Genomic DNA, 25363 nt, shown 5'->3' on the forward strand with positions numbered 1-25363 from the left:
ATTGAGCTGTACTGTATTGTACCCATTCTGCAATCTGTTAATAAAATTTTCAATCAATCAATCAAACTATATTTTGATATTCAGACCGGAAGTAGAATCCCTTATTTAAACCGGCTTGTGATACCTCGCTGGAAGTCGCTCTTCTTAATAATCTCGAATGCTCCAGGTAGGCGGAAGCATTTTGGAAATTGCGGGAGCCAACGCGTCTGTCTGTCTTGAGAGATCCTTTGATTTCTCTTCGTGTTGAAGGAAGAAAACAATGTCAGAGAGAGAAAAACAACCTCGCCGCGTGGATACGGAATAATGTCACAAACGATGATAGCAGGCGTCCATAAAGCCGGCAAGTGCGTAAGTAACGTTAATCGTTCTTGTTCCAACGTTAGCTAAAAGAAGGAGCTAGGACAACAACAGGTATTTATTTTGAGCTCATCATGGGAGACAACGTGGGGGTGGGGGGGGGGGATACAATAAATTAATGTTTATTAGAGCCTGCCGTAGCATTTTAAAGGGTTGCCGTAGTAGCTACGGCAGTTACAACCACTTACGTCAAGGCTATAATCAACATTGTATCCCCTCGCGCCCCCCCCCTCACGAGCTCCATGTAACGCGGAAGTGCAGTGGTCTCTATACATGTATGCTACCTGTTTTCTGCCCCCTCACGAGCTCCATGTAACGCGGAAGTGCAGTGGTCTATAGCTAGCTAACGTTAGGTTTATTGTCACCTAGAAAACCAACTAACGCTACATGATGTTAAACCCAGATTCGGCTCAAACAAGGGACTAAACACGTTTCGCAATTATGCCACATCAATGTGGAACGCCCTACCCAAAGCTGTAAAGGAATGTGCATCACTACCCACTTTCAAAAACCACTCTCAAAGAGCACCTACAGGAGACTGCAATTCGAAACTGGCCCCTGTAAATGTCCTAACCCAATAATACACGCGACCCTCATCTTGGAACCAAGTATGGTTTCGTCTATATTCCAATGTACAGTTTTGCTTGTACAGTTGTACAGTTTCCCCCACCCGCATGAATTGAAAATGGGGGACCCTGATGTAAACAAGACACAGGTCTTTCTCTGGTCTGCATCCCCTTAACAATTGTGTGTATTGAGCCGTACTGTATTGTACCCATTCTGCAATCTGTTAATACATATTTTAATTCAATTCAAGCTAATCCGCTGTTGGACTGATGTAAATACAGACTGGAACTGACTGATGGAATGTGATCCTGCGTTTAACTTAGGCCATGGTTACACTGGTGTAAAACGGCAACGTTCTATTTTCGAATGATTACGTTTGCATGTCCAAGTTAAAAAGAAACGCAGTTTTGGCAGGAAACACGTTTTCCTAGTGGCAGCGCTCAAAAGGTGTTTTCGTTTTGGAAACTCGCCGACACTGGTGCCATGTAATTTGCGCGAGCCGGATACGGAGCTGTTCTGCCCAATGCCCATGCGCAGTAGAGACCTGCACGGTTATTTCCAGTGTTTACAGCAGAGCTGTCCCCAAGTAGCTGCGGCTACCAACGTGTTGTCAAGTTATTGTTACAAGGAGCCCAGTCCAAGCTACAACAGTCTGCATTCCCTTAACACTTTCAGTGCCACCAGGGGGCGCACGACTTAGTGCTTGAATGCCACTATCCACTTCAATGTTAACGTTAATATCGCCTAATCTATGTTTTAAATTATGGCTATGTGTCTAATCTGCCTGTCGCTTATCAAAGAATCATTTTCCAGTCAGTGCTGTCAAGGCAGATTGGTTTTTTATCACTTCATTTCTGTTTGAGAGCATTTTGAAAAGCACCCGTTTTGAGGTAAAAAACAGCCCATTCTGGGCCATTCTGTGATAATCGTCTTTTACTGGAATATTCCAGAACGTTGATATTTGTCGGCCTATTTATGATCGTTTTCAAATAAACGCTAGATGATCAATATTATACGTACACGCACGCCCATTCGAGCCGTGCGCTGATAATAGCTGTTTTCATTTCCTCATGGATTTTACAGTGAAACCGATAGAGCACATTTCACAAAACGGCTTATATCTTCATCAAAACGAGTCTGATTATCCTAACACTGATAACATAGATTCCTTACATGACATCAGATGGTATCCAACTGGTATATTCCAATTCCTGATCACCATTCAAAAAAATCGATAAGTGTATAGATCTAACGTGTATACAGTAGAACTCATGATCCGCGGCGCTCAGAGGATCCATAATGAACTCTGGTAACCCCGGCTGCATCAGTGGACTGGAAAATGTAGAGTACAGGATTTTTTTTCCATTTTCATTGAGTCCATTCCAAAATCCCTGATGTCATCTGGGAGACGATGGGGGGCGCTTTTTTCCCACATCTGATCGCCGGCCGTTCTTGGGTAGGCTAGGGTAGGCTCGCGTGATGTAATATGATTTCAGATCGCTTAAAAAAATAATTCCAAGAATCTCGTGAGTGGCTTTCAACGTAACTATTATAAATCCGAGAACTCGTGAGTGACAATCAAAGTGTTAACAATTGTTTGTATAGAGCCGTATTGTATTGTACCCATTCTGCAATCTGTTAAATAAAGTTTAACTTTACATCCATTCATTCTGCTAGCATTAACGTTACGACGCTGCTAGCCACAATGCTATACTGTTATAATGGCATATCCCTAGCACGTAAGTTAACAAAATCTGCGATATTTTTGTGAGACTAAACTCCGCTCTTGGTTGTCAATTGTGTTGATGTTAGTTTTGTATCATCAACAAATGAGGCAGAACACACAGTGAATGTATCCGTTTTTGTTTATTGCACTTTATTTCTTGCTGAAAAATAAATGCTATGTAGCTAAATGGCTCATGCGAGGTATAAAGATGGTGGCTTTCCGAGATTTTGAGCAGGATGTGGAGTGAAGTGGCCTTCATGTTTGAACTACATCGCCACCTACTGCTTTGGCATTGTACTACATGTATATACATCACTCTGGTCAGGAGACAAAACGATGTCTAACTTGCCTGCCATTACGTAGCGTTCTGAAAAACGAAATTGAAAACTGAAACGAAAACTGGCCCTAGTGTAACCGCAGCCTTATATATGTCTGCATGTTTAACGCAGAGCTTTAGATTGCGGTAATAAACTGTTTTATCTAACACTAGATAACAAATGAATTGATTGTCAACTTCCAGGTACAATTGGAATACAATCACATTTCAGCTACTCTCTTAGCAATGATTGTTGCTCTGTGTTGTGTCTAGGTAATGAGGAGCAGGCGCGTGAGCACTGAAGGCTAGCTACACTCTGTGTTCATACTTATCGTCATGGCGAGGAGCATGAAGCTTTCCAACCTGGTGGTGGTGTGTGAGTGGGCATCTTGCAACTACGAGGGCAGCACCATGGAGGAGCTGAGTGAACACATGTCACTGCACCTGAAAGACCACCTCGGAGAGAGGGATGCGATGGAGGAACTGGGTGGGTGAGAGCGACACACAAGACTACTATGCCACTAGAGCCCGACACAGGAGTGGAATTTCACTCCCAAGGCTATGCCAAGAAAAAGGGAATGATTGCCGTATCTATTTGAATCCGTTACAATTGAAGGGGTAACGTAATCTCTCCTTCTTTCTAAATGTTGTGGTAATCTTTCTGCACTGTTCGTAATCGGGCTCATCATCAGTGTGAGCTTGGGTTCCATTCCAGTGCCACAGCAAAGTCCAGTGAGGCAGGGGAGCAGTGCCCTTTTGTGCTCGCTCCCTGTTCACTCTCTGGGAAACATCTTCCCTTTGCCAACTCGTGTACTGTCTGGAATACTGACCAAAGAGTCTGCTTCAAATCAAAATCAAATCAAATTTATTTATAGGGCCCGACAACACACGTTAATGTCCCCATGGGCCGTACAGGTCTTCTTTAAACAAGTCAAGAAGACAACATAACAATAAGTCAAGAACAGAACAAGAATACCATAGGGTCCAAACATTTTTTAGATGAATGCAAATAAATGAAAGAATGCAAGCACTCCCAGACATACCCCACGCGAAGGTAAGGAAAAACTCACTAAAACCTAACAATAGGGAAAAAAGCTCCACAGGCAATGTGGAGGAGAGAAACCTTAGAAGGGCCGTTCAAGGGGGGATCTCCCTTCTTAGATGTCGGTGATAGTAGTGTTGCAGACGGACAGTTGGTAAGCATGCACTCATGTGTGTGGTGAAACACAGATGAGTGCATGCAATAGCAACTGTACATTTTGAAAAATTAAAGATAGAGTTGATAGCGGATCTATTTGAAGCACAGGGGCGGCGCAAGAGGGTCACGTCCTCCCCGTCTTAGTCACGGGACATTCAACACTCCGGTCGTTGCTCAGGGACAGCCGGAGACAGGGGGAAGGGGGGGGTGGCACAGAGAGGGTTGCGAACTCCCCGACATCATCGCGGGACATCCGGCACTCCGGTCACCACTACGAAACCTCCGAAGACAGGGGGGCACGCAGAGGGGGTCGCAATCTCCCGGCCTTCGTCACGGGACGTCCAACACTCCGGTCAACACTCCAGGACAGCAAGTCATAGGAAGACAGGGAGACGGGACAGGCGTTAGACAGCTCATGAGATTGTAGTAGGCGGACATAGCAATAGATACAAGTGGTAGGCATATATGTGAATGGAGTAGATATATGAAGTAAGCGTATTATGTGAATAGAATAGAAGTACTTAACCCAGCAATGAAACCGCGTTGACTGTTAATCTGTTAACAGTCTGTTAATCAGTTGACAGGACCACGGACAGACGGCGGTGAATAACTGATCCAATGCCTCGGAGGTGCATGTAGAGCAGTCACTACAAGCTTGGCCAAGACCCCGAGGCATCCATCACCTTGGTCAGCGCCAGGAGACGGGTACTCAGAGAGAAGGGGGAGGGAGAGGGGGGGGGGGGAAGAGTTAGAGAGTTCCCATGTTTGTGGTGCTGCAAAGGAGCAGACATGTAGTACCCTGTAGTGCCATGTAGTACCCCGTAGTGCCATGTAGTACCCTATAGTACCCCATAGTGCCATGTAGTACCCCGTAGTATCCTGTAGTACCCTGTAGTGCCATGTAGTACCCTGTGGTGCCATGTAGTACCCTGTAGTGCCATGTAGAGCTGTGTAAGCCATGTAGTACCCTGTAATGCCATGCAGTACCAAGTAGTACTCTGTGGTACCATGTAGTACCCTGTACCCTAACTAAACTACCCTATAGTAAACTACCCAGTGGTACCATGTAGTACCCTGTACCATAACTAAACTACACAGATTAATCTAAAGGTCAGTCCCCGACCAGGTGAGATCAAGGTAGGTTGAAGGAGAGAGAGAAAAGATGAGTCTTAAGCAGGGATTTAAAAGCTTCGACAGAGCAGGCGCCCCTGATGACGGCAGGTAATTTGTTCCACAGGTAGGGAGCGCGGTAGACAAAGGCTCTGTGGCCGGCGGATTTCTTTTTAACCCTAGGGGTCGATAGAAGCCCCGCATTTTGTGAGCGCAGAGCACGAGCGGGCGAGTATCGGGAGATGAGATCAGATAGATAGAGCGGTGCAAGCCCATTTAAAATTTTGTAGGTGAGGAGTAGCACTTTAAAGTCAGAGCGGGCTTGGATAGGAAGCCAATGTAGGGCGGACAAAACTGGTGTGATGTGATCAAATTTTCTAGTTCTTCAGTTCTAGTTCTTCAGTCTCTTATAGTTTGTTTACAAGGACAAGTGTTTCTGGTCATTGACCCCAGACTAGTTCTAGATCTAGTAATCTAGTATTCAGTCACAACGCTTCCTAGAGTAGGATTGCATGCAGTGCCTGTTCGGAAGGTGTGCCCGTTCAGCTAATTTCCCAAAAATGTTGGCGACGTGTTCTTTTATGTTAATCACGTAATAATCTTCCTTCCTTTTTTTAATCACGGCTGTCGCGTTCTCCTCCTGGTCTAGATGACTACGCCTGCCTGTGGGAGGGCTGTGAGTTCCTGGCCATGGGCAGCCCCAGGGAACTGGAGCTCCACGCTCACTTCCACAACTACCATGGCAAGCTGAAGTTCATCGGCACGCAGCTGCTCAAGTCCCACCCGAGCCTCCCAGGCTGCAACCAGGACCAGCACAGCAACAACCTGATGGTCGCAGACGGCTCGGAGGGACTCGTCTGCCACTGGGAGCATTGTGATGTATGTAGGCTGCTGCACGTCTTATTTGTTTAAACCTTATCTGGAGTACTATACTTGCACTATAATGGGCTCAAAGTGGGTATCAAACACGTCTTATTTGTTAAACCTTATCTGAAGTTAGTTACTATACTTGCACTATAATAGGTTCAAAGTGGGTATCAAACAGGAGGGAAGACTGTCGGGTTTTAAACTGTGGATACCACACGGAGAAGGTAAATACTTTCATCCAGAACAATTTTATCGCACTGTAAAAAACTGATTTTATGTCTGCACTTTATGTGCAAATTTTATGTCTATTCTATTCTACTTATTGCACTGCACTATTTTACTCTGTCTATTCTATCTTACTCTTTTTATTATAGTCTATTTTTAAAACTGAATCAAACCATAAACAAGGTGGCCTGTTGGGATGTTAGATCCTAATGTGAAAAACTGATTTTTATGTCTGTGCACTTTATGTGCTCATTTTATGCCTGTCCTTTTTTCTGTTGTGAAGCACTTTGAGCTGCAATTTCTGTATGAAAGGTGCTATACAAATAAAGTTTTATTATTATACTTGCACTATAATATATGAAACAGACTTTGTTGAAGGCCAAATTACTTACTTGTTGATGTACTAGTCCAGTGGTTCCCAAACTGTGGTGCGCGCACCCCTTGTGGTGCGCGAGCGCCCTCTAGTTGGTGCGTGACATGAAAAGGCTAATGGTGGTAAAAAAAAAAAATGTACAAAATTTTATAAAAATCTTAGTCAAACCTTTAGTATTATGGATATTAAACATGCTGGCAGAGTACATGCATCCATGTTGTCGTGAACATTTTAATTAAATAAAGAAATTCCCTATCCATAGTCGCCGTGGGAAGAGATAAAATAAAAAATAAACTCTGTGCACGGAGACCAGCAAAAAATTTTTTTCTAACAGAAACCCATTGGGGGGTGCGTCAGCTAGGTCGGGAGGTGATGGGGGGGGGGGGGGGGGGGTGCACGGCCGCTGTACTAGTCGACAAATTAAATGGTGATTGGTGAATTAAACGCTGCTAGATCAAAGCACTACATTGCCATGAGTCTTTAATATAATAAAATAAAATTCACATTTCTATATATTTAAGTTAAAAAAAGGAAGTCTAATCAGTCTGATTTATGTACAGAGATTTCATGTGGTTTTTTGCCTACTACAGGATCAAATGAGTCAATGGACCTATCTCAAGCCCCTCCTTTTCTTGATCCTCCAATCGCAACTGTTGCTTTCCTCGGACAAACTTTGCAACAGTTGTGATTGGAGAATCAATAAAGGGGGCGCGGGGCTTGATATAGATAAAGTATCTGCCTTTTCCCCCCATTCTATTTGTAGACACGTCAGTCAATTACATAGCTTGAGATCAACCGTGAGTGGAAAAACTAGCCACAAACATTTTTCCAAGCCTCTCAATGTAATCGATTTTAGTCGTCTTAAGAGTTTCTGTAGCGGAGGACAAACTCTTAACTTCTTGTCTTTGTCACAGAGTGTTTTCAACAACCCGGAGTGGTTCTACCGCCACGTGGACAACCACGTCCAGTGCACCGAGCAGCAGCCCCTCTCGCAGGAGCAGCAGGCCCTCTTCTGCCACTGGAGAGGTACTACGCCTGAACCAGGAGGGAAAACCACCAGGGTTTATTTTCACAAAGCCACTCCGAGTGGGACTAATGATCAAAGGGTCTGCTTCACTCTCTTAGTTTGAATAAGGTCACAACAAGGACAAGTGTTCCTGCTGTTCATTGACCCCCAGACTAGATCTAGTATTCACAAAGCTTCCTAGAGTAGGATGCATGCCGTGCCCGTTCGGAAGGTGTGCCCCGTTCAGAGTGTGTGCCGATTGCTTGGCCCTGCTGGCAGAGTTCTCTAACCGCTCATCTGGTCGACTTCACACTCGACACTGCACCCCCTTGGGTCCTTAGCAATACATCTGCCAAACGTAAAGTTTGTTGCTATAGTATATATCTGGCCAAATGGCACCAACCTTGACACTGCGCTCCCTTGGGTCCTCTGCGATATACCCACAGAGCGTGCAGTCGATCGGAAGAACGGTTCTCGAGATATTGCGAAGGACACGACGGACAGAAATGCAGACGGGACATTTCTTCCTTTTTAGTTGGACGGGCCCAGAGGAAACCTATCCTACTGCTATGTGTGTCCTGCTGCACTTTTCACTTCAGTGTATTGTGATCTATGGTTGACTGACGGTTGGTTCTGTTATTCCACTCCTTTGTTTTTTATCTTTAGCCTGCGACGCCTTCTGCAAGATCAAGTACCGTCTGCGAGAACACCTGCGCAGTCACACCCAGGAGAGAGTGGTGGCATGTCCCACCTGCGGCTGCATGTTCTCCAGCAACACTAAGTTCTTCGACCATCTCCACCGGCAGGCTGAGCCAAAGGGTGAGAAGGCTTGTTGGTTATTGTCATGTGTGTATATATATATATATATATATATACAGTATATTTTCCCTGATCCCTTTGCATTGTATTGATTTGTTTAGATTCTTTCTATAGTCTGCCTCTTGAGTGGTTCCATATTTAAGTCTAGGACTGGAGGCGACAGTGGCTCAGGAGGTAGAGTAGTCATCTGGTAATCGGAAGGTTCCCGGTTAGAATCCCAGGCAGCGCGTCGAGTGTCCTTGAGCAAGACACTCAACCCCTCATTTCTCCCGATGAGTGGGTTGCCACCATGCATGGTTGCCTCCGCCGTCTGTATGTGAGGAACAATATTGTAAATGCACCGTTTATCATTCCGACAGAGTCCTTGGTGTGCGAGCATTGTGGCAAAGGCTTCGCCAACGAGCGGCTCTTGAGAGACCACGTGCGGCAACACGGTAATTCTCTCCAACCTCTGAACCACAGTTTGTTGATGTATCGTTCTTCTTGTAATGTTATGTACCCCAGTTGCTATTGCATGTACATATTTGTGTTTTATTACACGTATATATGTACACTTACCAACTGTTTCGCCTGTTTTATAGCAACACTACTATCACCAACATCTAAGAAGGGAGACCCCCCCCCCCCTTTAACGGCCCTTCTAATGTTTCTCTCCTCCACATTGCCTGTGGTGTTTTTTTCCTATTGCTAGGTTTTTAGTGAGTTTTTCCTTACCTTCGTGTGGGGTATGTCTGGGAGTGTTGCATTTGTTTATTTTACATTTTATTTTGGATTTCATGTTCTTTTTTGTTTTGTTGATTTATTGTGATGTTTCTTCTTGACTTTCTTAAAAAAAAGAAAAAAAAAAAAAGATCTTTCCCCCCTTTTTTTGTTTTTCTCCCATCCCAATGTTAGTCGTTATGCCAATCCCCTTCCTGGTCGTTGCGCACTCTATCCCCTACCGTCGGTCCGGGAGGGCGGAGACTATCGCATGCTTCCTCCGACACATGTGTACCCAGCCCACCGCTTCATTTCACCTGGCAGCACGGACTCCCACTGGGAGAGTGTAACATGTGGAGCACACTACCTCTCCCAGATCCTTCCCTTGCTGTGCAGGCGCCCCGACCGAACTGTAGGAGTCGCTGTTTACAACGACCAGGACCCACCCTCGCCGGGTTTCCCACCCGCTAACACTGCCAATTGTGTTAGTGTGGACGGTCGGCCAACCCGGAAGCACCACAGCTGGATTCGATCCCACTGTCTCTGTGGTGGTAGACAGGCGCTTAGTCCGCTGCGCTACCCGGCCGCGCCCTTCTTGACTTGTTTAAAGAAGACGTGTCCGGCCCATGGGGACAATAACGTGTGTCGTCGGGCCTTACAAATAAATTTGCTTTGATTCTGTAGTAGAGTATATCTGACGTGCAACTCCCTCTTTCTCTCCCCAAGTGAACCATATCAAGTGCCCCCTGTGTGACATGACCTGCACCACCCTAGCAACTCTGAAGATCCACATCAAGTTCCGCCACTGTGACGAGCGGCCCTTCCCCTGTGACTTCTGCGAGAGCAGGTAAAACTGGAGAGTCGTGGACTCGTGGGTAGGGCTGGGCGATATGGCCTCTAAATGATGTCACTGTATTTTTTGGCTATGACTATACACGATATACATCACGATATTTTGACATTTCCTCTAAAGCACTTAAAAATGCTTGATTTAACCCTTTGAAGCATACAGTCACGCCAACATGACTATTAAAATAGTCCCTGCAACATATTTCTAAAAGAGCAGTCTACAGACACTCTTACTAATACTGTTTCCTCCAAACAAACCTGTGGCACCGCCTCTCTGTCTCTGGGTGTGTGTGCGTGCGTATATGTGCGGGTAATTTTTTTTCCCCCTGTGAGGGAGCGAGAGTGTAAAGCACTGCGCCAAAGTAACTCGCGGCAGCTTAGAAACTGACATGAGGGATTGTGAGAAACATCACGATATCTATGCTTGTTAATTAACTGTACCCGATATTTATTTAATATTGTCATATCGCCCACCCCTAGTCGTGGGTCAGATGTAGTCACAGCTACCGCACCTCCCCTGGACCCGATGGGGTATTTATACCAGGCACACAGCCGACACACGGGGAATGGTCAAAACGAGGGAAAACACAAGATTTAGTGAATGGCTCTGGGAGTTATCTGCTGGCATTAGGGCGGCTGTGCGATATGGACAGAATCTTCTATCACGATATGGGAAATTTCATATCTCATTCTCAGGACTGTGTCCTCTGCATTTAACAAAACTGTTTAGGAGCAGTAGGGCTGTCTGAATGAATTTTAATATAATAATACCATACTGCCAGTGGAATCTAAATGAATACTAAGAAAAAACATTGAAATGAGATTAACTGGAAACTAGGGATGTTCGATATTGGCTTTTTTACCTATACCGATATTGTCCAACTCTTAATTTCCGATACCGATATCAACCGATATATATGCAGGGTCCCCCCCCCTGCCCAAAAACGGAATAATTTCAGGTAATTAACATTACATATCTCTTGTCGTGGAATTACCGCAACATTATGCATACTTTTGACAATAAATAAAATCAGAATTAGTTCTTACTTGCTTGCCTGGGTAAATGTTTAAAAAAAATTTATCACATTTTAATGCCAATATCAGCCGATGATATCAGACATCCCTACTGGAAACGCATCACTGGTTCTTGTCTCCTATTCGTGACTTTTGAAAAAATGTGCCCGCTATACAAACCAATAAATTATTATTAAATATTTCCCCAAGGGGATCGATAAAGGAATATCTTATCTTAAATGGGTGTTGCAAAGCACAACCCAATGCCTTTTGATTGATGGTTTCCTAATTGGTCCCGCCCATAATGGCAAATACGACCGACAATAGGCCCTTTCCATGGTGGCCATTTTGACACGTCATCGCAGGGTAAACACAGGTGTAACTAATGGCGTTAATTATGGCCCCATTACATTTAGGTGTTGTGCTGTCTCTCTGGAATGGCTATGATCGACCTAAATGGAACTGGACCATAATTAATGTTAGTCACACCTGTGTTTAACCCTGTGATGACGGGTCAAAATGGCCACTGTGAAAAGAGCCTATGAAGCTTTTATAAGCATTTTACACCTGCTTTGATGTGGTAATAAAAAACGTAAAGCATAAAGTTTGGAAATTTGTGTTTGGTAGATTATTTCTCTGTTGTAACAATGCTTCTTGGCAATACATTTTATACCGTTGGAAAGCCTGTTTATTAACCTTTTTTTAAATGGTGCCCCATTTTGTAAGGAACATGCATTTGTGGGATGAGCAGCACAGCTGCGTATGTGGGTTGTGCTCATGAAAAAGTTTACAAATCTTATTCTGCAGTTGCTATTGAATCTTGTTTGGTGGATTGGATGATTTGAAGTCTCCGTAACGAGGAAGAAACGAGACATATTGGCAATTTTTTACACTTTGTTAATTTAATAAACAGTCAGAATTCTCAGTAGCGTGTGGAAGAACCACACACAGCCACACCAGCCTGGCACCTCCTCAGATATGAACCTTGATCGGACCTTCCTACGCTGAGCTATGGTCACGTTTCCACACCTCCCCCTACCAGTGGCAATCTCATATCTCCAGTCTGGGACCGAACTCCATCCTCCAAGATGACAACGCTCGCCCCACAGAGCGGGTTTATCAGAGACTACCTCCAGAATTTTTGGGAGTAGAGAGAATGGAATGGCCTGCCAACAGTCCTGACCTCAACCCAATTGAACACTTGTGGGATCAGCTTAGGCGTGCTAGGGTGACCAATAGGGCTGACCTTCGAATTCTTTTTTGGAATTCGACGCTTCGGGGGCCGAGATTCGATTTTAATTCGAAGCTTTGAGAAAATAATAATAATAATAAAAAATAAATGTATTCTGTTGTGGGACTTGTACAGCACTTTGTTCAACTTTGTCAGTGCTGTAAAGTTGAAACCTTTTAAAATCTTAGACAAACTAAACACTTTGCTTTCATGAACTATTGTAAGCCGTCATTTGAGGCTTTATAAAAGCAGCACAATGAACACATCTGTCAGTGCCGAGTCTGACCTCATCTTAAATAACAAACGGCATTGCTTGTTATTAACAAAGAGGCAGAGTTGATTTTGCATAAATATATATATATATATATATTCGAATTTTATTTTCATATTCGAATCCCATGCCCATCGAACAAAGCTTTGAAGTATTTAAGACGGCCCTAGTGACCAACACCACCACGTTGGCTGACTTGAGAGTTGCGACACCTCCTGGTTGAGGAGTGGAATGCCATCCCACAGCAGTGTGACCACGCTGGTGTCCAACATGTGGAGGTGCCAGGCTGTTGTGGCTGTGTATGGTTCTTCCACATGCTACTGAGGCTTCTGACTGTTTGTTAAATTGTAAAATTGCCAATATGTCTCGTTTCTTCCTTGTTACTGATAAGACTTCAAGCATCCAATCCACCAAACGAGAGTCGATGGCAACAATAGAATAAGCTGTTTGAATAAGATTTGTCACATTTTTCATGAGCACAACCCACATACTCGGCTGTGCTGCTCATCCCACAAATGCATGTTCCTTACAAATGGGGCACCATCTAAAAGGTAAATAAACAGGCTTTCCAACGGTATAAAATGTCTTGCCAAGAAGCATTGTTACAACGGAGAAATAATCTACCAAAGTTTTATGCATTTCATCATTAATATTCAAATTGAATTAGCCTAATTTCAGCATATTCAAATGGTATTATTAACACTTTGAATGCCCAGCAGGGGGTGCACATTTACTGCTTGAATGCCCACCATCCGCTTCAATGTTAACGTTAATATCGCCTAATCCATGTCTAAGCTGCCCGTCGCATTATCAATGACTCATTTCCAGTCAACATTGTCGAAGCGGATTGTTTTTTTATCTGTTCATTTCCGTTTTGTAGCATTTTGAAAAGCCCTCGTTTTCACAGAAAAAAATAAGAGATTCCATGATAATCGCCCTTTATTGGAATATTCTAGAACGTTGTCATTTTTCTGCCTATTTATGACGTTTTCAAATAAACGCTAGATTATCGATAGTATGTGTACGTGTGCACGCTGGTGCCGCGCGCTGAAAATAGATTCTCTCAGTTTCTGATCGCTCTTACAGTCAAACAGCCATATCACATTATAGGGGAAAAGCTTATATCTCCGTGAAAACGGGTCTGATTATCCTAAGACTGGTAAAATAGATTCCTTACCTGAGATCAGATGGTATCCAAATGGATTATTCCAATTCCTGATAGCCATTCCAAAAATCTATCCTTTTATTGATCCCACACTTATACTGTAAAACACAGTAACCACGCTGTGCTGAGGGTCCAGCATGAAGCTGATCGGCTCCGGTCACATGCGTGAGAAGTAAAATGTGGAGTCCGGTTTTTTTTTTCCTCATGCAGGAAAAAGTCCAATCCAAAAGGGTGAATTACCATCTGGGAGACGATAGGGGGTGCTTTTTTCACATCCGAGTGCCTGGGGTGGCTGATTTACCAACGGTAGACTCGGTTGATGAAATATGAATTCAGATCGCTAATAAAAAAAAAACGAGAACAAACGAACATTCTCGTTATGGGCATTCAACCCGCGGGGGGTAAACCCGAGAATATTCGTTATGGGCATTCAAAGTGTTAAGGACAACTGACAGCCCTAGTGGGAGGTAACTCGCCAAAACACAAGAACATGCCAACTCTACACAGTCTCCTGCCAGGGTTTGAACCCAGGGCATTCTTGCTGTGAGGCAGCAGTGTTAACACAGTGTGCCCCCCCGCCCTCTCCAAGAGATTTCACAATAGCACTTATGCCTCCTTCACTCATGTGTAATAATGTTTTTAATTTCAGCTCCATGAAATAATATTGCACTAGCGCCTTGTTCTGTGTATCGGTTCATAGTCACCTTCATGAAATAACATTGCACCTTGTTCAACCAAGTGTTACTGTTTTGTTTTCTTCCTGGCAGCTTTAAGAACCACCATGACTTACAGAAGCACATGGACATCCACAACGAGGGCGCTGCCTACCACTGCTCTGTGGAGGGCTGCGACTACTCCTCCCGCATGGCCCACACCATGAACCAGCACTACAAGAGGGTACACGAGGTCAGTCAGTGGGCGGTACGAGAGGAACGCGATGGCAACTAGGGACGTCCCGATCGGAGCCCATCATTGCATATTTTAATTAGCTCGGTGTCTGCTATATTAAACCCGATCGAATTCCGATCCCTTTTTGTTCAAATTAAATGTATTTGTCACATAATAAGGTACATGTACATTACAGTGGAATGCTTGGTTCTGTATGACCCTCCTGAGATTGTGCTTCATACAGCAAAAGGATAAAGACCAAACGCTACAAAATATACAAAGCAAAAAAATATATATATACTAAAATGAAGTAGGGGTAGTGCAAATTTGTAAGAATAAATAGATATGGTGTAATGTTTAAACGGTGTTTACTCAGGGAAAGCTGTGAAGTAAGCAATTCATTTTCTTAATCAGGACATAACCGAACGCTATGCTTATCTGAATTCTCCACAACACAGGGAACCTGTCACCCTTATAGTTTACATATAAGTATAACATTTAGCTTAGAAAACACATTATGTATGTATTGGCATGATGATGATTGGAGTGATGTGCTGTTGCTTACGTTACTGCATGCGTTTTCACTCGCAGGGTGGCATGCTCTCGAGATACAAATGCCATATCTGTGACAGGACCTTCTCCTGGAGTTACACGCTCACTCTTCACCTGCGCAAAAAGCACCAGCTAAAATGGCCGTCTGGACACTCCAGGTTTAGGTACGATATCTCCAGTGAATTACCGCAAATATTACTTTTTTTTAAACAATTATGAAATGTCATTGTCGGGTATCAGTCCAGGGTGAAGGACTCTGGCCTGATGATGGCACAGTAATATATATATTTGTGGAAAAGGCTCCCTCTTGTCTAGTATATTACACTCTTGTACTTTGTACTTTTAAGGGCACAACATTTTGGTACCTTTAAATGTTTTGTATAGAGTTCGGTACCCAACCCTAATAGTGCTTCAACTAAAATGTGGAACAAATGGACACTTTTGAATCTGTGTACCCATCATCTGACATCGGGTGCTTAAAAAAAAAAATATATCTTTTTGTTAAACATTGTAGTAAATGTATGCAGTGTGCCAGTGTGAATCTTTGCCTTGCACCTTTCAGATATCAGCCGTGAAGTATGATGTAGCCCATGTGCTTTTTTATTTTTGATTCACTCCCACAGATACAAAGAGGATGAAGACGGCTTCCTGAAGTTGAACATGGTGCGCTACGAGACCGTGGAGGTGACCCAGGAGCTCATGAAGAACATGGCCAAGCGGCGCCGGACCCTCGGGACAGGCCCGGGCACCAGCAGCCAGACGCAGACGGCCTCCGCGGGGGCCGGGGGCAAGCGCGTCTCTCCCCCGGGCTCCACGTCGCCCTCCTCCTGCTCATCCTACTACTCCTCCTCGGAGCTGTCCGGAGACGAGGACACGTCCTCCCACCCCAGCCCCAGGCCCAGTGACTCTCCCGTCTACTGCGTCATGAGCAGCATACCGGACATTGAAGACGAGCCGAAGGGGTTGCCCCTGGACGAGGACGACTCTGGCGGGATGACCTCTGGAGCGGTCAAGGCTCTGACTGCGGTGGCCAGGGGCCTGGGCATGGATGTGGTGTAAAAGCTACCACCCTGCGCTGACTCTGTTCGCCTCGTGGATATGCCGGCAGCTAAGGACGCACTGTCGGATTGGACCGATCTGAAACCCCGCCCTCTTTTCTTTATCCTCCAATCACAACTGTTGCTTCAAACATGTTTCTATCCATTTGTCCCTCAACATTCTGAAATGTGATAAAAGTAGATTAGGGTGTTGTCTGCTCCTTTAAGAGCAAGCAGCGAATAGTCGGAGTGTAGCGGGAACGGTAGAGAGAGGCAGCAATTTGTGTGTAACGTTAGTCAATAACATTAAGAATAGAGAGCTGTTGTCAACCCTGCAAACGGAAGCAACAGTTGTGATTGGAGGATCAAGAAAAGGGGGCAGGGTTTGAGATGGGTCCATTTCAGAGTCCTAAACTGAGTTCCTATTCATTACGTTTACTGTTCTGTTAAGTTTGGGTTTACCTAACATCGTTCTATGAGACATTGAGATAACGTGTGTATGCACATCCTTTTCTTGGTGCCCGACTGAGGTGCAGTTAGTTGAAGGAGAGAGAGTCCGTACAACTGTATGCTCCAACACAACTTTCTTGTAGGGCATCCGCATGGGTTTTGGATCTGGACAAATGTCTGCGTCCCCAGAGGCTCAGCCCTCTGCTGCCACGACTGTTTTTAACTTAAGTACAAAAAGAAATATGTACAGTAGTAAACGGTGAGAGACTTAAGCTTTTTATTTTGAATCTCGTTTGAATTGTGCCATGAATTACACATGTTTGTCAATTTAAAAGATAATTGTGCAACTTTATCGATCTTTTGATACTATAAATGTATCGTTAGCTAGCTGAGACAATTGCACTTTTAAATTGACAAACTAGTTTGACATTTTGACAGAGTGGCTACATGGGTAGAGGAGCTCTGGATTCATGATCGTTGGTTGATTAACTCATTGACCGCCACGCTGTTTTCCCATCTTTACTTGATAGCGCCAGCGTTTTTGACCATTTTAGCAATTTGCAGACCCATCGTGTGTTCTGTATTATAGCTATGGAGACCTAGTATGGCTCATCTGACAGGCATTGTTCATAGTCCATCACTGACTAACCAGTTAATTCCTACATACTGTAGTTTGTACACTATTACACGCTAAACATCGACCCTTTCCAAAATAATCCAGTCTCTTTTCATAGATCGCGAGATATGACTTGTTATATGCAATATGCCCAAATCGTTCAGGTTGCTCGCCTGAAACCCTAAATACTTTCAAATCAAAGGTATATACCATGTACATATGTCTTCACAATGTTTAACTCAAAACTGCTATTGTAACCAAAAACATGTTTCAGGTTCGGTAAAATAGACATAGGATGGACGTTACCTTAGCCAGAAGTTACTCTAAAAAGAATAATCCCCAGTGATCCCATCGCGATTACTCGTTTATACGGTAAATAGGTTTTGAGGCGTGTGTCCACACTAAACTATCCCAGTTAAAAAGGTAGGCGATACTGCCACCTGGCAGGATTAGATCGCCATTGCAATTGTAACGTAGGCAGATGTGCCAGGGAAACCCGGGGAGCTCCGGCCGAGTGTCTAGAACTGGGATCAAAGGATCAAAACCCAGAGTATACTCGGGTTTGGCGCTCAACCGTTGGCGACGAAACCCGACTATACTCGGGTTTGCCGCAGAAAGGGTTAACCAGTTGATTAACTCGTATGATCATCGAGGCCACTGGTGTTCTGACCTCTGGACGTGGCAGTAATAATGTCCCTGTCATGGCACAGTGACTGGGAGAGCTGCGAGTACCGTCCTTCGGATGAGACGTTAAACCGAGGTCCCGACTGAATTCGGTCGTTAAAGAACCCAGGGAGTCTTATCGCAATGAGGTCCCCCGACCTTCCTGGCCAAATTCCCAATCAGGTCTCTGACATCAAGGCGGCCACATAATCATCCCCCCCCCCCTTATCAATCCCTGTCTCCTGAGCCTCTCAGCCATTGTGTACTGTAGTGTGATGTGTGCCTGGTGCCAGTGTATGGCGGCCATTGAGCCTGCTTAGCCCAAGGTTGGGTGCCACTGCTACACAGTGGTGGTGAAGGAGGTCATTTCCACCCTACATTGTAAAGCGCTTTTTTGAGTGTCTCAAAAAGCGCTATATAAATGCATTCATTCAAACGCATGTGTAATTCATGGCACAATTATAGATTTTTTTTAACGAGTACAAAAGGTTATTTGTCTGTCACCATTGACTACCGTTCATATTTCTTTCAAAATAGGGCCCCATAGTGTTCCAGCGTTGGAGGAGAGACTTCACCTCTATTGATGTGTGGAGAATCTGCCTCCATTTTTGACATGTTTGCACTTTGCTCTTTGTATCAGATTTGAGTATTTAGGAAAATTCTGCACAAAACAACTTTCAGACCGATCAGAAAACGACGCTGTATTTCAGCCTGATATCAGAAAACAACGCTGTATTTCAGCCTGATATCAGAAAACAATGCTGTATTTCAGCCTGATATCAGAAAACAACGCTGTATTTCAGCCCGATATCAGAAAACTGCTGTATTTCAGCCTGATATCAGAAAACAATGCTGTATTTCAGCCTGATTTCAGAAAACATCACTGTATTTCAGCCTGATCAGAAAACGACGCTGTATTTCTGCCTATCAGAAAACGACGCTGTATTTCAGCCTGATCAGAAAACGATGCTGTATTTCAGCCTGATATCAGAAAACGACGCTGTATTTCAGCCTGATATCAGAAAACATCGCTGTATTTCAGCCTGATATCAGAAAACATCGCTGTATTTCAGCCTGATATCAGAAAACATTGCTGTATTTCAGCCTGATATCAGAAAACATCGCTGTATTTCAGCCTGATATCAGAAAACATCGCTGTATTTCAGCCTGATATCATAAAACATCGCTGTATTTCAGCCTGATATCAGAAAACAACGCTGTATTTCAGCCCGATATCAGAAAACAACGCTGTATTTCAGCCTGATATCAGAAAACATCACTGTATTTCAGCCTGATATCAGAAAACATCGCTGTATTTCAGCCTGATATCAGAAAACATCGCTGTATTTCAGCCTGATATCAGAAAACATCGCTCTATTTCAGCCTGATATCGGAAAACATTGCTGTATTTCAGCCTGATATCAGAAAACATCACTCTATTTCAGCCTGATATCAGAAAACATTGCTGTATTTCAGCCTGATATCAGAAAACATTGCTGTATTTCAGCCTGATATCAGAAAACAACGCTGTATTTCAGCCTGATTTCAGAAAACATCGCTGTATTTCAGCCTGATTTCAGAAAACATCGCTGTATTTCAGCCTGATATCAGAAAACATCGCTGTATTTCAGCCTAATATCAGAAAACATTGCTGTATTTCAGCCCGATATCATAAAACGACGCTGTATTTCAGGCTGATATCAGAAAACATCGCTGTATTTCAGCCTGATATCAGAAAACATCGCTGTATTTCAGCCTAATATCAGAAAACATTGCTGTATTTCAGCCTGATATCAGAAAACATCGCTGTATTTCAGCCTGATATCAGAAAACAACGCTGTATTTCAGCCTGATATCAGAAAACGACACTATTTCAGCCTGATATCAGAAAACATCGCTGTATTTCAGCCTGATATCAGAAAACACTGCTGTATTTCAGCCTGATATCAGAAAACACTGCTGTATTTCAGCCTGATTTCAGAAAACATCACTGTATTTCAGCCTGATCAGAAAACGACGCTGTATTTCAGCCTGATATCAGAAAACGACGCTGTATTTCAGCCTGATCAGAAAACGATGCTGTATTTCAGCCTGATATCAGAAAACGACGCTGTATTTCAGCCTGATATCATAAAACATCGCTGTATTTCAGCCTGATATCAGAAAACATCGCTGTATTTCAGCCTGATATCAGAAAACATTGCTGTATTTCAGCCTGATATCAGAAAACATCGCTGTATTTCAGCCTATCAGAAAACATTGCTGTATTTCAGCCTGATTTCAGAAAACATCGCTGTATTTCAGGCTGATATCAGAAAACGTCGCTGTATTTCAGCCTGATATCAGAAAACGTCGCTGTATTTCAGCCTGATTTCAGAAAACATCGCTGTATTTCAGCCCGATATCAGAAAACATCGCTGTATTTCAGCCTGATATCAGAAAACAACGCTGTATTTCAGCCTGATATCAGAAAACATCGCTGTATTTCAGGCTGATTTCAGAAAACATCACTATCTCAGGCTAATATCAGAAAACGACGCTGTATTTCAGCCTGATATCAGAAAACATCGCTGTATTTCAGCCTGATATCAGAAAACATCGCTGTATTTCAGGCTGATTTCAGAAAACATTGCTGTATTTCAGGCTGATTTCAGAAAACATCGCTGTATTTCAGCCCGATATCAGAAAACATCGCTGTATTTCAGCCTGATATCAGAAAACATCGCTGTATTTCAGCCTGATATCAGAAAACGTCGCTGTATTTCAGCCTGATTTCAGAAAACATCGCTGTATTTCAGCCCGATATCAGAAAACATCGCTGTATTTCAGCCTGATATCAGAAAACATCGCTGTATTTCAGGCTGATTTCAGAAAACATCACTGTATCTCAGGCTAATATCAGAAAACGACGCTGTATTTCAGCCTGATATCAGAAAACATCGCTGTATTTCAGCCTGATATCAGAAAACATCGCTGTATTTCAGCCTGATATCGGAAAACAACACTGTATTTCAGGCTGATATCAGAAAACGACTGTAGACTCTGGATAACTGCAGTATTCCAGCCCAATATCGGATAACTGCTGTATTTCAGCCTGATATAAGCCTAGTGCATCCCTATTTGCAATCTAAATTGATATCTGAGAATCCCGATACTAAAATCCAATAACATGTCATAACGTGCCAGAAATCAAAGTGACTTGATTTGTCCCATTTTTTTTTTTACACGTTAACTCTAATCGAGACAAACGACTGTCCCAGTTTATATCGTCCATTAAAAGTAACTGATCGGATCGCTACTCCATATCGGCCGATACCCAGAGCCCAGGTTGTCTGTATCGCTCCTGGAAAAAGTGGTATCGTGCGTCCCTACTTGCAACCTCTCTCTTCGCTTTTGCCTGAATTGCAAGAGGGAACTGTTTACTGAGTTTCTCTGACTGTATCGTAATAGACCTGTAGGAGAATAACGCTTCTAGCACTACGGCCTCCAGCGCTTACGGAGTCATGTTGTGAGTACACGGCCATTAGTCACATTCCTCGTGAACTACCGCGCTGCTCTGAAATTCTACAGAGCCGCTTTAGGAGACCACAAGTGTAGTGAAAAAGTGCTGAATAACTAGAGCTCTTTTTCCAGTAATGTTTATTTAACTTTTTTCGTAAAATCTTTTGGAAGAATATGACTGTGCACTTAAGTGGTCTGGAATGGCATGCATTTGTTAATCCTTGAAATGTTACTCTGAACTCGACAGTGTTAAATTGATCAAGTTGTCAGTCGGCTCTTTTCGGTTTCGGGAGATACCGGATTGTTGCTTCTCGGTAAAAGCAACGGATGGCTAATCTCTTTTTTAGATTGCCATGACCACCGTGTGTTCATGTAATTAACTCTTTTTGAACAAGATAACATTTGGTTGTTTTTGTAAATTTGCCAACTGTCAAGTTATGTTTTCAAAGTACTTTTTCTTTTTGTGTAAATGTGCATAAATACCAATTGATCAACTCCCATTACATAGATTTCTATGTAAACATGTCATGTTCATCAAGGAATTAAATTCTGCTTTTCAACACTTGTCATTGATATTTTTAGCTGCTACCATATTATAGGTTGTGGTTCATTGGTCAGTCTGTCAGAAATCAACCTTCGGTCCAATAATCGCAAACCTTGCATGTGAATTCAAAGTTTGATTGATTGAAAACTTTTAACAGATTGCAGAATGGGTACAGTACGGCTCAATACACACAATTGTTAAGGGGATGCAGACCAGAGAGACTTTCGTCTTGTTTACATCAGGGTCCCCCATTTTCAATTCATAATGTAAGTAAGGAATCGCACCTGTGAAATCACTTCTAAATTAATCCTTGTGGGATACTAAGAAGGGACATGGGGCACAACATATTCCATAATACCTTGATTGTCCAAACATCAGAGCATTTGTTGTATACATTGCTTAGAGTTAAGGAACCATGTCTGTGAAATTATTTAAAATGTGACTTGTGGTCGAAAAGGAGTGGACTCCGAGCGTGGCTATAATTTATTGATAATTTCCTCAATCGTCACAACTTCACGGGATATATGCACTTATTCATATAATACCAGGCAACCAGTTGAACAGGGTAATGAGTACATTGTAAGTCTTCTACGCGACACGAGGACTGTCGATGAGGACCGACATTCTACAGTCCAGTCGTGATGTAAAAAAAGTGTCTTCTCAAAGTGTCCTCTTCTCCTGTGGTATAAAAGCATCACGTGATGCTCGGGTGTTTCTACGAGGTTGACAAAACGTGGCCCATGGGAGTTCCACCGCGCTAGGAGAGAACGAGGGTCGCTGAGGTCCCGGAGAAGCCGGCGTACTTTAAGGACAGAGGCGTGTGAATCTCGTGGAAACCGCCGCCCTGTGTTGTGTGAGGCTCACCCTGAAGACGTGAGGCCCCGGGTAAGCGGCGGCGGCCAGGAAGCCAGACTGATGTTGAGGCGCCATGTCGACGGAGTGGAGAGGATGAGGCTGAGGTTGCCTGTAGTGATGGTAGTAGTGGAGGAGCTCTCTCCCTCTGTGGCAGTCGCTCTCCTGCTGCCTCAGGGTCAGCGGGGACTGAAGATACGGAGGCGAGAGGCCGGAGTACCCCTCCCTGTCCTTGTGCCACCACTCTGCGTCCAGAATCCTGGAGGCGTCGCCGCCGTTCAGGGAGTAGCCGCCCTCGAGGAGATCCTGCTGAGAAGGGAGATCCACGGCCCTGTGCACACCGTCCAACAGCGGGCCCCACGGAGGAAACGGATAGGGATACTTCTCAGGTCCCAGGTAGGAGGCGAGGCCGACGGGAGCGGCGCCGTAAGTCCTGGCCGCGTTACGTCCACCGCCGATGGGGTACAAGGCGGGGAGGCCGCACCCCATGGCCTTGTGCTGCTGCGACAGTACGCCGTGCGTCGACGGATCTGCAGGCGGCGTGGCGGACCTCCGGGACGGAGAAGGCGGACGCGGCGGCTCGCCTCCGTACAAGTCCTGCTGGTCGTCTTCCTCCCTCCCCTGCCTCGCCCTCTTCACCTTCACGTGGCTCTGGCACAACAGCTGCCTCTTCCTGTCGCCGGACTCCCAGCCGCACCTGCCACCGGGCCTGCCGTCGACGTCGGGAGTCGGGATGTCCGTAAGAGCCGGACCCATGGGAGGCGGACCCGTAGGAGACCCGGCCAGGCGGTGGTGGTCTCTGTGCTTTTCTCCTTCGTCCCCTCTCTCCTCCCCGCCGTCCCCTTGGAGGCGTGGTGTCGCCGCCGGCTCCTCGCTGCCGGGGGTCTCCCTGTTTTTGGCGCCGTCGGCGGGATAGCGGTGGCGGGGTTCTGGTGGTGACATGCGAGGTCGGTCAGGGGAATGGCAGTTGTTTAAGCGGCTCATACTGGCGGCTGGTTTCGCCGTTTCATTCATGTCTACGATATTGATTGTTTCCAAGTCTCCGTATTGAGGCTCTCCAACTTGAGATTCTAAAACATGAGAGTGCAGCTTTATTCACCATCCACTGACTCAAATACCGTTTGTATTGTACTAGAATTGTACTACAGTGGTATTTGTTGTGCTTCAACTCACCCTCACTGGAACGCGTGCAGTAGGGTTGGACCAGTTCCCTGTACTGTTGGCTCATATCAGTGAGACTGGCGCAGGATGGAACCTCGGGCACCAGCCCTGGATAAACATTGTTAGGTTTCATCTGTGTCATCTGTTCAAGAAGGTGTCAAATATAGAGACGGAGAGAAAAAGTTATTCACGTTTTTTAGAATCTTATCAGAACACTCAGAACACGCAATGGGTGAAATTAGGTGGTAACTGCGTTGCGTAAGCATTGCGTCCGGTGCAATTAGCGCATATTTAAATGAGGTAATATGGGCGGAACATGTTCCCCTTTCTATGCAAATGAGCCTCGTCCACAAATGCTCCCAATCCACAAAGCCCGGCGCAAATTGCACCGAGCAGTTAACGCTACGCACCTAGTGTCTTCACAGAGTGCACTGCATCCCTGCCCGAGCCCGACGGGGCCCTACCCGACCCGACTGGTTCGGGCTGGGTAGGGCTTTGTTTTTAAATAAATAATTCGGGCTCGGCCGGCCGGGCAGCGCCCTCTTTTTTATTTATTTTTCTTTCATTGCGCCTCAAGCTGCTTTCACTTTCTGTTTTGCGTAACGTAGTGCTGTCATCGGAGAGTGAAAGCCTCGTGTCTGAGGAGTCAGTCAAGATGTATAAGCTAACAGATAAAATAGTAAAGGGAAAGGGAGAGCTTTTGAAAGTTCCCAATGCGTCTGGGAAAGCTGCATTTTTTTTTTTAACATTTGGATGTAAACTCGAGGGGAGTAGAACAGTGATGAAGCCATCAGGTGGATGATGAACAAATTAACCGGACCGAAGTGGTTCATTGGTTGTTTGAAGTTGGAATATAGCCAGTTGGTGAACGTTTTAATTTGTTCTTGGATGTATGTAGCCGGTTGGCGAAGTTTTGTTAACGTTGTTCAACGCGTTGCTGACATAAATAGCGAAGTGGTGAGTCTGATTTATTATTATTTGCTGGTGTGGGGTCGCCGCTGCCCTGTTCTGTTGTGCTTTCATTATATAAATGTTGCTCTGCTCGAAATCTGATTTCTGTTTTCTGTTTGTTTGTATAGTGACTGAGTAGGCTATTGTGTCGTGTGTGTGTGTCAAAGAAGATTCCATATAGCCTTCAATACGTTTTACGAGACTGCCGTGTGTCAGTCTAACGGAGGCGCTGGGAATAGACGGCATTCTAATAAGCGAGCGAAACAGGCTATATAATGCTTCTTAGTTTTCAGCGTGATATGCGTTATTTAGGTAGACCTATTGGACATTGTCGTTTTTGTTTATTTAAGTTAAT

General features: G+C 44.5%; 1 protein-coding gene across 2 annotated transcripts; it reads left to right on the forward strand.

The window, feature by feature from the left end:
* Positions 1 to 225: 225 nt before the first annotated feature.
* LOC311239425 (histone H4 transcription factor) lies at positions 226 to 22060 on the forward strand. Of its 2 annotated transcripts, none has more exons than XM_084327729.1 (10): positions 226 to 348; positions 3240 to 3453; positions 5924 to 6153; positions 7654 to 7765; positions 8412 to 8564; positions 8924 to 8998; positions 9990 to 10110; positions 14561 to 14699; positions 15273 to 15397; positions 15857 to 22060. In XM_084327729.1, the coding sequence occupies exons 2-10, from the start codon at positions 3303 to 3305 to the stop codon at positions 16290 to 16292; spliced, it is 1542 nt and encodes a 513-aa protein (XP_084183855.1). In that variant the 5' UTR covers positions 226 to 348; positions 3240 to 3302; the 3' UTR covers positions 16293 to 22060. The 2 variants fall into 2 exon arrangements, with proteins under 2 accessions (XP_084183855.1, XP_084183856.1); XM_084327730.1 differs by having other exon boundaries at positions 227 to 344.
* Positions 22061 to 25363: the final 3303 nt, after the last annotated feature.

This window comes from Notolepis coatsorum, assembly GCF_963971535.1.
Source record: "Notolepis coatsorum genome assembly, chromosome: 1".
NCBI classification, from domain to species: Eukaryota; Metazoa; Chordata; class Actinopteri; order Aulopiformes; family Paralepididae; genus Notolepis; species Notolepis coatsorum.

Bases quoted from the DNA above. Each gene is read 5' to 3' on its own strand.
- LOC311239425 (XM_084327729.1), top strand. From the start codon at position 3,303: ATGGCGAGGAGCATGAAGCTTTCCAACCTGGTGGTGGTGTGTGAGTGG. The intron at 3,454-5,923 runs GTGGGTGAGAGC...CTCCTGGTCTAG, and splicing joins GGATGCGATGGAGGAACTGG to ATGACTACGCCTGCCTGTGG. The intron at 14,700-15,272 runs GTCAGTCAGTGG...TTTCACTCGCAG, and splicing joins ACTACAAGAGGGTACACGAG to GGTGGCATGCTCTCGAGATA.